Genomic DNA, 9,531 nt, shown 5'->3' on the forward strand with positions numbered 1-9,531 from the left:
AAGGTTTCCCAGAGACACTAAAGGGTTTCTAGTTGAACAGCTAGCTATTTACTGAAAAGTCTAACCGACATCAGTAGGACTTGCTTTGGGTCAATCTCCCACTATCAATTTTCTTTCAGAAATTTGTGCCAACCGTCTACCCACTTCTTGCTCTCTGGACTCTGAACCCACATTGGTTTGTTTAAAAGATGGAATCATCCAGAATAATCCGTATACATTTTAGTGGTATTAAGAAACAATTGTCTGTGTGAATAAATAAAATAGATTTTCAGGATAAAATGGTAGATCCACTCAAAAAAATTAAATTAAAAACAACGGGAGGGGAGACAAGAGAAAATATTAATATTAAAAACATAATAAAAATGGCAATTGCAAAGCAGGCAACTTCCCACTCATGCCACACGATAGGCCTTCATTAAGGTGTACTCTTTCCGATTGGTGTGAGCAGCCCAGATGAAGAGGGCAGAAGCCATGAACTGTAGGGGAGCTGAGACACACGCCAGGCAGAAGGACCATCCAAATTCACCAGACACGTTCTCAGGTAGTTCTAGTTTCTGGTGGAGTAGTTCAATCCCAGCAACATAACAACTCACTGAGCCCAGTGTGCACAGCCCTTGGAGGAGAACAAAACATAACTGGTAAGAGCACAGTGAGAGCTTCGCGGGCAACACAACAGGACGGTACTGCGTGAATGTTTAAGAGTTACGACTCTTTGGTCTCTATGGACACAGGAAGAGGAGAAAAGCGAAGTATCCTGACAAGACCCACCTGCAAGGAGATGCAGAATGCCTGTGGCAATGGTGGGATACAAACTCCGGCAGATGCAAGCACAAAGTCCAATTACGGCTCCAAAGCACATCAAACCCAGACTGACAAAAGGTAAGAGGAACTGGCAACGCCAAAGATCTGATTTTGAAAAAGAGAAAAAAAGAAATGTTACCATGATTTCAGACGGTGTTCTCACAATGTCAATTTCTGTCATATACTAAATAGATCTTTTCTCAACAAGTGAGAAAGGAGTACTTTTAATACCGGACGTTTCTTTTCCAAAGCACTTTGTTCAACAGGATGCTACCTTTGTCCTGATAAAAGTGAAAGGACACTAACAGTTAACAATCACTGAGGGCTTACTATGCATCCAGCAATTTCTTTACACGCGTTGCATGTTAATCCTCCCAACATCCCTATGAAGAGGTACTATTATTATCTCCATTTTATGAATGAGGAAACTAAGGCAAGAGGTATAACTAACTTGTACAAGGTAAAACAGTGAGCGGGAGAGCCAGCATTTGAAGCAAAACCTTCTGGCTCTACATACAAATGAATCTAAGTCCTTATAGGATCTCAAGGTGGGAATAACAAGTAAATGAATGGTGATTATAAAAGACCTGTTGAAAGAATATACATGAAACACAAAGCAGAGGATCTCTGCACTCAGTAAATGGCAGTTTTAATTATCATAAATTCCCTCAACAGCTGTGGGAAGAAAGCTGATGATCTTCCAAAGCACCCCCTTCCACTCTTACATTACTTTAATTATTAGTAATGTATTAATATCAACTCTAAGCCAAATTCTACCCTACAATGCTAGTTTTACTTTCTGGAACTACATAAAAGTCTTTTCTCCAACTTCCCTTCAAACTGTTAGAAATATACTTCTTCCTATATATTTGCAATACAAATGTGCAGGTTTAAATGTGCAGGCTGAGGAGCGCCTGGGTGGCTCAGTCGGTTGAGCATCCGACTTCAGCTTAGGTCATGATCTCACGGTTCGTGAGTTCGAGCCCTGTGTGGGGCTCTGCGCGGACAAGCTTAGAGTCTAGAGCCTACTTCGGATTCTGTGTCTCCCTCTCTCTCTGCCCTTCCCTGCTTGTGCTCAGTCTCTCTTGCTCTTGAAATTAAAATTAAAAAAATTTTTTTTCAATGTGCAGGTTGACTTATATGCAGATTTTTAACAGAACATACTGCAAATGTATTTTCTCTTCCTTATCATTTTCTTAATAACATTTTTTCCCTCTAATTTATGTTAAGAATACACTATATAATACATATAACATACAAAATACGTGTCAGTCGACTGTTTTATGTTATTGGTAAGGCTTCTGATCAACAGTAGACTGTTAGTAATGTATTGGGGAGTCAAAAGTTATATGTGGATTTTCAACCCCGTGGAGGGGTTCGTGCTCTTAACCCCTATGCTGTTCGAGGGTCAACTGTACTTGCCATTTCATGGTCTCTCATAACATGGTCATTCTTTGGGACAAGCTCCAGTAAGCCTCTACAGCCGGAAAACCAGGTACAAATCTGAAGACAGTATTTCTTATGCAGTCTGACCATCAAGGAATGGAACGCTCCTAATAAATACTTTCATTTGTTTTTGATATCTATACTTTTGTTATTACCACCTAAGGCTACATTAACGTTTTTGGTAGCCCTAATCCTTAGTTGACTCTTAGAGCTTATAGTCAACTTTTTTTTACATATCCCTATCTGAACTCAGGTAGCTGAAACGTTTAACTCAAAATCAAAAATTTATTTTTTATTCCTATTAAATTTACTCTTCAAAAGGGCCCACTAATAACATCTTTTGGGGAGGTCTGGATTCTGTCACCTAATGTATTAGCTGCTTCTCTGAACTTTATATTTGCAATTGGTTAGGTACGTACCTAATCTTAAAATATGTTTTCAACAGAAGAGAGTTCATCGGGATACCGTTAGAGATCTTATTTCAAGTTGACATGACATACTGATTCATCTTGTTCCCAAAACAGAAATCAACAAATGGCAAAATTATTTCTTTTTTTCCCAACTGTCCGGCTGAAATCAATGTACTCACAGGTCCGAAGCAGATCAATTCCACTATTGTGGTTTCCAGGATCAACAAATTTCTCCATGAACTGCTCATTTAGCGTGAAACTCATGCATTTTGTGGCATCAAATGACTCTGGAACACGAATTAACAATGATTGCTTGTTGCTTTAATTATAAACATTTAACAAAAATCCCTTTCAGTAATTATTCTCTAAAATAAAAAGTGATATAGAAAGATGTTCCCAGAGGACAGCAACCTCTTTGGCCTTGAATGACACACAAGATTCACTGATGCCCAATGGATGCCAGTGGTTCTCAGCAGTGGGCTTAAGACATTGGTACAAGAAAGGGGAAAAAAAAGTAGGAGCAGTAAAATGAATGCGAATAGATATGCAAGAAGACTAGGAAGGAGGAGAAGACAAATAAATAGGAACTTTCATCTTCTCCCCGAAACCTACTCCCCCAGCTGTCTTCCCCCATCTCAGGTAATGACAATTCCATTCTTCTAGTTCCTCAGACCAGAAACTATAGTCATTGTTGCCCACATGCATCCCACCAGTTAATCCTTGAGGGTCCACCTTCAAAACATATCTAGAATCCAGACACTTCTCAGTGCTACTACTGTCGTCTAAGCCACAATCATCTCTCACCTGAATCAGTGCAAAAGTCTCCTGGCTTCCACCTTTGCCTACTACTTGTTTTCAAAACATGCGTCTAGGTGACCAGATCATCTGTCCTCTGCTCAAAGCTCCGCAACGCTCCTTCACATGTGGAGTAAAAACCAAGGCCCTCATCACGCCTAGAAAATCTTGCAAGGTTTGCCCCACTCTCACCCCCAGAGTACCTTTCTGACAACTCTCCCCTCCTTACCCTCCATTCCAGCCCAGTGGCTTTCTTGCTGGTCCTTGACTAATTCAGACATGCTCCCACCATAAAGCCTTTGCAGTAGCTTTTCCTTCCAACCCACGATTCCCCCTACCTCTGCAATTTTCCATAAAGCCAACTCCTTCACCTACCTCAAGTCTTTACTCAAGTAATGTCTTCTTGTTGAAGCCTATCCTGCCTATGCTATTGAAGATTATAACTTATGCACACCAACATCCCCTTCCCTACATATTCCAAATCCCCTGTATTTTCCTGCATTTTTTCATAGCATGTGTCACCTAACATACTATATAAATAACTACTGTTCATGCTATTACACTTATTTATTCAGTTTACTGCATGCATCCCTTACAAGAATGTTAGCTCCCTCGGACTAAAGGTATTTTTTTTCTCTGATGTTCTACATGGAATATGGAGGCATGTAATAAGTATTTGCTGAATGAATGATAAACGATTGGTAAGATTCAACCATCAAGTGCTCCTATGCCCTCATAAGTAGAACTGAACGCTTTACAATTAACTTTAACCACCACCCCCCCTTTCCAACTACTTTCTTTTTCCCATTATATAAGCACAACTATTGTCCTTCTGATATATGGTAACTCCAGCCTGTTGTGCTGTGATTTAAATACAGTGCTTCCCACAAAGTGGTCAACAGAAGTAGTCATAAGCGGAAACAAATTGTAAAGTTGTTCCTTAGAAACAGTTCTAAAGTTTCCATTTCAATAATTGGAAATTAAACATTTTTAATGGTAAGAATGCTTGCAAAATAAATGAAACAACTTCTTAGGTTTTTATTTCCGTAATGCATATTTTTAACCTACAAACTCTATCAAGTTGTTGTAAAACAGACTCAATATACACAGATTTAAACGTAGAGTTGGATCAAATTATATTCTCTAAGATTCACAGGGCAAATGATAATAACTACTAAAACACAGCTAACACTTAAAAGACTATCAATTCATATTTGTTGATTTGATTCTGGATACTAATTCTTTCACCAATTACCAAATATTTAAAGTCTTCCAATGTACTTTCCCAATTATTTCCTCATGACATGTGTGAGACTAATAAAAATAATTTTACTGATAAGTACAGAGATTTAAACTGGCTTTCCCAAGATAAGGACAGTTACTTATCCAACCAATTGTAACGAGTATCACGGTAATTCATGGAAGATGGGCAGAGAAGGTGATAGAGAGAGAAGAGACACATAGATTTATCTCTTTGGAGAGAGAAAGAACCCACAAACCTCCTTTTACATAACTGGGTCATCACCATCACTTTATTATTGAGTAGATAAAGGAGACAGAAGTTAAAATAAGAGAAATACCTGTCCTTTCTGGTGAGCTATACCCATATGCGTTTGGAGGTATAGTGATACACCGTCTCCACAATCCCACTGTGCCATTAAATCGGAAAAGCGCATCATTATAAGTCTTTTCATCTGCCTCATCACTCTCGAAGTCGGTCCAGATGCTTTTGGCCAAATCACTGGAATTTTCTTGAATTGGACTTCGATATTCATACCAGAAGTCTGTGCCAATCGAGGCTGCCATGTAGATGGTGGAAATGAGGCTAAGCACACAAGCAATTACAAATGCTGTAGCAAAACGGTTATCCATTCTGGCATTCAGACTGCTCTGTTTAAAAGTCGGAGAAAGAAGAAATGTTAGACTTCATGGACAAATAGAGGTTATTTTGAAAGGAATTATCTCAAAAACCACCCTTTATCCTAGTCCCCATCCCTTGGCCCTTAAAGTAATATATAATCATTAAAAAATAAATAAAGGCAAGCATGTTCTCAATTAAGTTCAAAATAAAACTCATTATTATGAAAAGTACTTATTGAATGCTCACATACCCAGGATGCTACGGAGACAGAGGTCTTGTTCTCTAGTCTATCACCTGCACACTAAAACAGACAACACTGAAATGGACATACACATTACAGATACAAACAATAGACATGCTCAGAGTCAGCAGTGTACCATACATAAACTCTTCATTACAGGCTGAATTTTTATGCAAGCTGCAGAGCATTAAGTTTTCTGGGGTTGAGCGCGAACAGAGCATTAGAAATGGAAGCAGAGGAAGTTGGCTCCTCCCAGTTTCCTCTGAAGAGGAAAACCTTCTAAACCAAGGTTAAGAATCAGGAGCTATTTGGAAAACAGAGTTGAGATGTTCCTTAACCCACACAGAAAAGGTAGTTCTGGGTACACAGAATAGCAAAGAGAACAGTAACTATGATAATGCTAGATAGCAATCTGCTCTTAATCTATTAAAGCTAAGGAAAACTCCCTTACGCTGCCAAATTCTCCACTCCTGTCTACTCTCCCCATTCCTCACACTTTTTGACTCTCCTCATCTGCAAACTAAATGATTCCCCCTCAGCTAGAAAGAAAACTGAATTAGGCAGAATACGAATACTCCCAATGTAGCAGGATTCTCACACAGAAAGAGTTGGGACACTGAGGCTTTTCTTTCCAGGAAACAGCTTTATTCGGTGGGCTAAGACCCAAAAGGCTGAGCCCCCAGCGCAGGGCGGGGGGGGGGGGGTTGCCTTTTGTACAATTTTTGCTCTTTTGTCTCCCATATATGGTAACATACAGTCTGAATAAGCTACGTTACAGAGTCCTGGGGAATGTCACGCACCGGCACAGAGCCAGGTTGCCTTCCCTCCTCTGGAGGTTTTCACCACATTCCTTAGGGAGGGGCTCTACCACACCAAGGTGTGGACAGGACTCAACGGCAGTAGTAGTAAATGGCCGCAGTAAAATGACTCAAGGCGGATCAAGCTGAGTCAAATCCTGCCAAGTATACACCGTGACCGCACCAAACACCTTACAAAGGCGCACGAAAACAGGCTCGCAAACTGGGATTGCCGAGTTTGGAAGATAGCAAGTGTGACACAGGAGAGATGGGGCAATTACACTGATTAACAATAACTCCAGAAGTTGGTTTTGTATTCTTGTTCTTTCTAATTCTCTTTCATCCTGGTGCTCTCAAATGACCTTAAAAGGTCCCGGCACCGAGAGCGGCTGTTTACCCAGGCCGGACAACTGGCGCTATCACCTCGCAGGGCGCACTACCGAGCCGGGGGCCCCGCAGTCCAGGGCCACCCCAGGCCAGGGGCCCCAGGTACGCGACCAGGCCCCTCCCCAGACCACTCGGCCGAGGGAAAACCCCCGCCGCAGCGCTGCGGCGGGGCACCCACCCGCCCGGGCCGCTCCCCGGGAGGGGCCCCTCTTCAAACTGCTGAAAACATCCAACGGCTACGCGACCCCTGCCCGGAGACGCCGAGCCCGCTCACTCACCGCCCATCCTCCTGCTCCGCCAGCTTCACCCTCAAGCTCAGACCACAGCACCCTACTCTCCCCGCGCCTCCTCTGACGCACTTCCCTGCAGATCCCGCCCCCTCCATAACTCCCGCGCCTCCGCCTCCGCCTCCACCAGAGGCTGGGCTTAGGCCCGGGGCCGAGGGGGCTTGTGGGAGTTGTAGGAGGGACAGAAGGAAAGCGGCGGGAGGTAGCGGCGGTCCGCATTTCTGGCGCCGCGCGCGGTGCATTGTGGGGGATGTAGTTCAACTCCGGGGTGACAGTAGGTGCGCAAAAGGCGGGGCGGGGGGCGGGGGGGTGGCGGCGCGTCTGGGCTGATGGAATCTTGTATTTTATGAAGGAAGGGAGGAAGGTCCGCAAAGGCGACCTGTCTCTGATCATCGACAGTTATTGATTGTGACTTATATAACAGGTTTTCCAGTTCTGTGCTCTCCCTGTGACATAGCCCTACCTCTAAATATGTCAATAGCAGTAAGATACTTCTGCGATATTAACCCATTTATGTCCTCTCCCACAATCTCACTCCCATTGAAGCAGATAGTCCTTCTGGATTTATTAAGTTTAGACTAAGAAAGATGTGACTTGACCGTATCCATCTAGAATGTAATGTTTGGGTTTCATATAATTTATGTTAATGGCTACTTCTCTTTATGGCAAGCGATACAGATTTTCTATTTATTATAGTAGAGTTTCGTTTTAATGCTTTTTTAACGTTTATTTTATTTATTTTGAGAGAGAGAGAGAGCACAAGTGGGGGAGGACTAGAGAGAGGGAGAGAGAGAGAGAATCCCAAGCAGGCTCTGCGCTGTCAGCACGGAGCTGGATGCAGGGGCTCCAACTCACTAATGTGAACTCATGACCTGGGCGGAAATCAACAGATGTCTAGCGGAATGAACCACCCAGACGCCCCAGTACAGTTTCACTTTAAAATAAATTCCAGTTAAAGAAAAATATTAAGTTATGATAATACTGAGGGTACCAGATATGTCAAAAACGTGAATTTAAAAAATTGTTATGTAATGTGAAAAAGACTCGATTTGGGGGAACATTGTCTTAAGCAGATAAGGTCATGGACAGCCTCTGAGAGTGCAGATGGCCATGTGTCACAGCAGTAACAGAATGACTCTTAAGTCTTCAAGTATTGCACAGAAGTTCATGGATAGAAAGCAGAGAAATCTTTGCAATAATGCATGTGGACCCAGGAACATGGCCCAAGACCAGTAAATGATGGATTTCTCAACACATACTGACAGAGACAGCTTACTCAAGGACCAGAAAAGCTCTCAAACCCTACCCCATTCCCAAATGCCTTGGAATTTAGCTCAAAGTTGATACTAAATTTCTACCATCCTGATAGATTGAAGGCACAGTATCTGTTTTTCTGTCTGTGGTTCTACTTCTTTCACCGGAGTTGGCAAACTGATATTCATATCTAGCACATAAATAAAATAAGGTAATAGCCAAATATAATATTAAAATATGACTGGATTTTCATGTAGAATGTCTGACTAAAGGAGAACTTTGTCAGAGGCACCAACTAGGGAAAGTGGTGGAGATGTACAGGCAAATTGTTAATATGCAACTTGACTCCTACCAGAAAGGAGGAGTCATGTACCAGAAAATATCCTTGTCCTTTGGCCTTCATCAGAAGTCCCCTATCTTCAGAACTACCTCTCTGGTGAAGTCACATGGTAAATAAACCCAGGTAGAAGGGAAGTTTGAAAGAGGAAGACACTACCTCAATTCATAGTCAAGGAAGCTGATCCCAGGGTGAATAAGTGACTAATCAAGCTTGGATAATAGGGTGCACTAACTAGTTTTGTGACATTGGACAAGTTAGTTAACCTCTTAAGTCGCAGTTTTCTTTTCTCCAAAATATGAATGTTGATAAACTCCCTATCCCGAGTGACCATTGGCAGGATTAAATGAAAAAAAGAAATGCATGTAAAGTGCCCAGCACAGGGTCTGGGCATAGTAAACAATCATTAAATTATTAGTATTTGCAAATATTTGTTGAATATCTATAATGTATGGTTAGGGTCAATATAAACACCAAATGCTCCCAATTCCCCTAGAAGCTGGAACTAAGCCATTTATAGAGGTAGGTGTCCTGCTTACTTCAGGAGGTTTATGAAACTCGGGGCTAACTGCAGATGACTAGGAGAGACTTGCCACGACCACATTTCAGGCATCTTTGCTGAGCTCGGCTCAGAGCATTCCCAGGCTGGGCTCATGGCATATATAAATCTTCATGATTCAGGAGGTAGATGTTTCTGGGGAAGCCTGCAAAGGAGAAGGCTGCTTTCATTCATCAGGTCTGTAGAATGCCTAGAAAACACATCAGACACATTTACATTTCACTCAATTTAGGGGGCACCTGGATGTGTCTGCGTGTTTGAGGTTGTGACCATCCTACCCACTCAGCACAGGAGACTCGAACTGCCTGACCACACCAGTACCAACAAGCACATAACCATATTTCTCATTTATCTCC

General features: G+C 42.1%; 1 protein-coding gene across 3 annotated transcripts; it reads right to left on the reverse strand.

Moving 5' to 3' along the window:
* Nucleotides 1–335: 335 nt before the first annotated feature.
* Nucleotides 336–9,320, reverse strand: CLDND1 (claudin domain containing 1). 3 transcript variants are annotated; one of them, XM_042955628.1, is made up of 5 exons: nt 9,156–9,320; nt 5,033–5,342; nt 2,837–2,944; nt 769–906; nt 336–613 (listed from the first exon to the last, which is right to left on the reverse strand). In XM_042955628.1, exons 2-5 carry the CDS (start codon nt 5,322–5,324, stop codon nt 393–395), a joined length of 759 nt encoding a protein of 252 aa, XP_042811562.1. In that variant the 5' UTR covers nt 5,325–5,342; nt 9,156–9,320; the 3' UTR covers nt 336–392. The 3 variants fall into 3 exon arrangements, with proteins under 3 accessions (XP_042811562.1, XP_042811560.1, XP_042811561.1); XM_042955626.1 differs by lacking the exon at nt 9,156–9,320 and adding an exon at nt 7,017–7,197 and having other exon boundaries at nt 5,033–5,337; XM_042955627.1 differs by lacking the exon at nt 9,156–9,320 and adding an exon at nt 7,017–7,098.
* Nucleotides 9,321–9,531: the final 211 nt, after the last annotated feature.

The sequence above is a fragment of the Panthera leo genome, chromosome C2 (genome assembly GCF_018350215.1).
Source record: "Panthera leo isolate Ple1 chromosome C2, P.leo_Ple1_pat1.1, whole genome shotgun sequence".
Classification (NCBI taxonomy): domain Eukaryota; kingdom Metazoa; phylum Chordata; class Mammalia; order Carnivora; family Felidae; genus Panthera; species Panthera leo.

Excerpts from the sequence above, each read along its gene's own strand:
- CLDND1 (XM_042955626.1), bottom strand. The coding sequence starts at position 7,123 with ATGGAGGGGGCGGGATCTGCAGGGAAGTGCGTCAGAGGAGGCGCGGGG. Across the intron at positions 2,945-5,032 it reads TAGCTCACCAGAAAGGACAG|AGTCATTTGATGCCACAAAA; the intron begins GTATTTCTCTTA and ends TTCGTGTTCCAG. Across the intron at positions 614-768 it reads CATTCTGCATCTCCTTGCAG|GGCTGTGCACACTGGGCTCA; the intron begins GTGGGTCTTGTC and ends TTCTCCTCCAAG.